The sequence below is a fragment of the Triticum urartu genome, chromosome 7A (assembly GCF_056163025.1).
Source record: "Triticum urartu cultivar PI428250 chromosome 7A, HENAU_Tu73, whole genome shotgun sequence".
NCBI classification, from domain to species: domain Eukaryota; kingdom Viridiplantae; phylum Streptophyta; class Magnoliopsida; order Poales; family Poaceae; genus Triticum; species Triticum urartu.
Window position 1 is genome coordinate 200,799,371 of NC_141879.1, and position 1,366 is coordinate 200,800,736.

Consider the following 1,366-nt stretch of genomic DNA (forward strand, 5'->3'; position numbering starts at 1 on the left):
TACCGCGGTCTTGAATCCGGCGAAGATCAAGTCTCCACGGATGTCGGCAATGTAGTTCAAGCTCCCGAATCTGACCTGATGGCCAGGGGCGTAGATTTTGATCTGCTCCAGATGGCCAAACGAGTTGGCCCGCAGTGTGAAGCCGCCGAACACGAAGATCTGTCTGGGGAGGAAAGTTTCTCCTTGGACATCGTCATTATTGATCATTGAAGGGGCCATCAAACCTTTTAGAGATAGCACAGATGAACTCTTAATGAAAGCCCAATGTCGGTGTCAAAACCGGCAGATCTTGGGTAGGGGGTCCCGAACTGTGCGTCTAAAGTCAATGGTAACAGGAGACAAGGGACACGATGTTTACCCAGGTTCGGGCCCTCTCTATGGAGGTAATACCCTACGTCCTGCTTGATTGATATTAATGAATATGAGTATTACAAGAGTTGATCTACCTCGAGATCGCAATGGCTAAACCCTAGAGGTCTATCTTGTATGGATATGATAATGAGTCTCCCCTATCCGGACTAAGTCCTTCGGTTTATATAGACACCGATAGGATCTAGGGTTACACAAGGTCGGTTACAAAGAAGGGAATCTACATATCCGGTCACCAAGCTTGCCTTCCACGCCAAGGAGAGTTCCATCCGGACATGGGTGCAGTCTTCTGTCTTCGTATCTTCACATCCCATCAGTCCGACCCATGGCTAACAGGCCGGACGCCCGAGGACCCCTTAGTACAGGTCTCCCTCAGTCAACTCCTGCATGGCGACGTCGCTGTGATCCTTGCTGCTTGTCACCTCGATTTCCACCTTGATGGCGTCAGTCCTGCCTTTGGGCTCCCCCGGCGGGCTGTTCGCCCACAGCTTGGCCGCGTAGTGCGGCTGTGGGGATGCCCCCGCTCTGATGTAGATGACTGACAAGGCGATATGTGCGCCGATGTCGAGCATGCTGCCGACCAAGAAAAAGATGCGGACGTCCTCCTCTGCAAACATCAAGAGCCGTGGCTCCGACACTGGCACTTGTAGCTGGAGCACCTTGCCGTCCTGGATCCTGTGCATGGGAATGGGATGCACGGTGCTGATTTGGTGGGGGAGCGCTCGCGGCAGGCCTTTGTAGCCGCAAATGGGCACGGGGCATTTGCAGGGCGCGAGTGGACACACGCTCTGGTCCTAAGTGAGCTTGTGGTAAGTGACATAGAGACCACATCCTTCGTGCGGGCACTCCACCCTCACCGAGGAGAGGACGACGTCCATCGCCGTGTTTCGCACATCGAAGCCGCCGCCGTGCTCACACTTTTGGAACTGCCGCTGGTTCCCGGGGCGCTCGCCGCGGTAGTCCGCGCAAGCCAGGTGCTCTCCCTTGCACTGCACAA

At 55.1% G+C, this 1,366-nt stretch overlaps 1 protein-coding gene across 1 annotated transcript; it reads right to left on the bottom strand.

Annotated features, from left to right (window-relative positions):
* Nucleotides 1-725: 725 nt before the first annotated feature.
* On the bottom strand, nt 726-1,052 carry LOC147958987 (uncharacterized). Its single transcript, XM_087532402.1, has one exon. It carries the CDS (start codon nt 1,050-1,052, stop codon nt 726-728), a length of 327 nt encoding a protein of 108 aa, XP_087388528.1.
* Nucleotides 1,053-1,366: the final 314 nt, after the last annotated feature.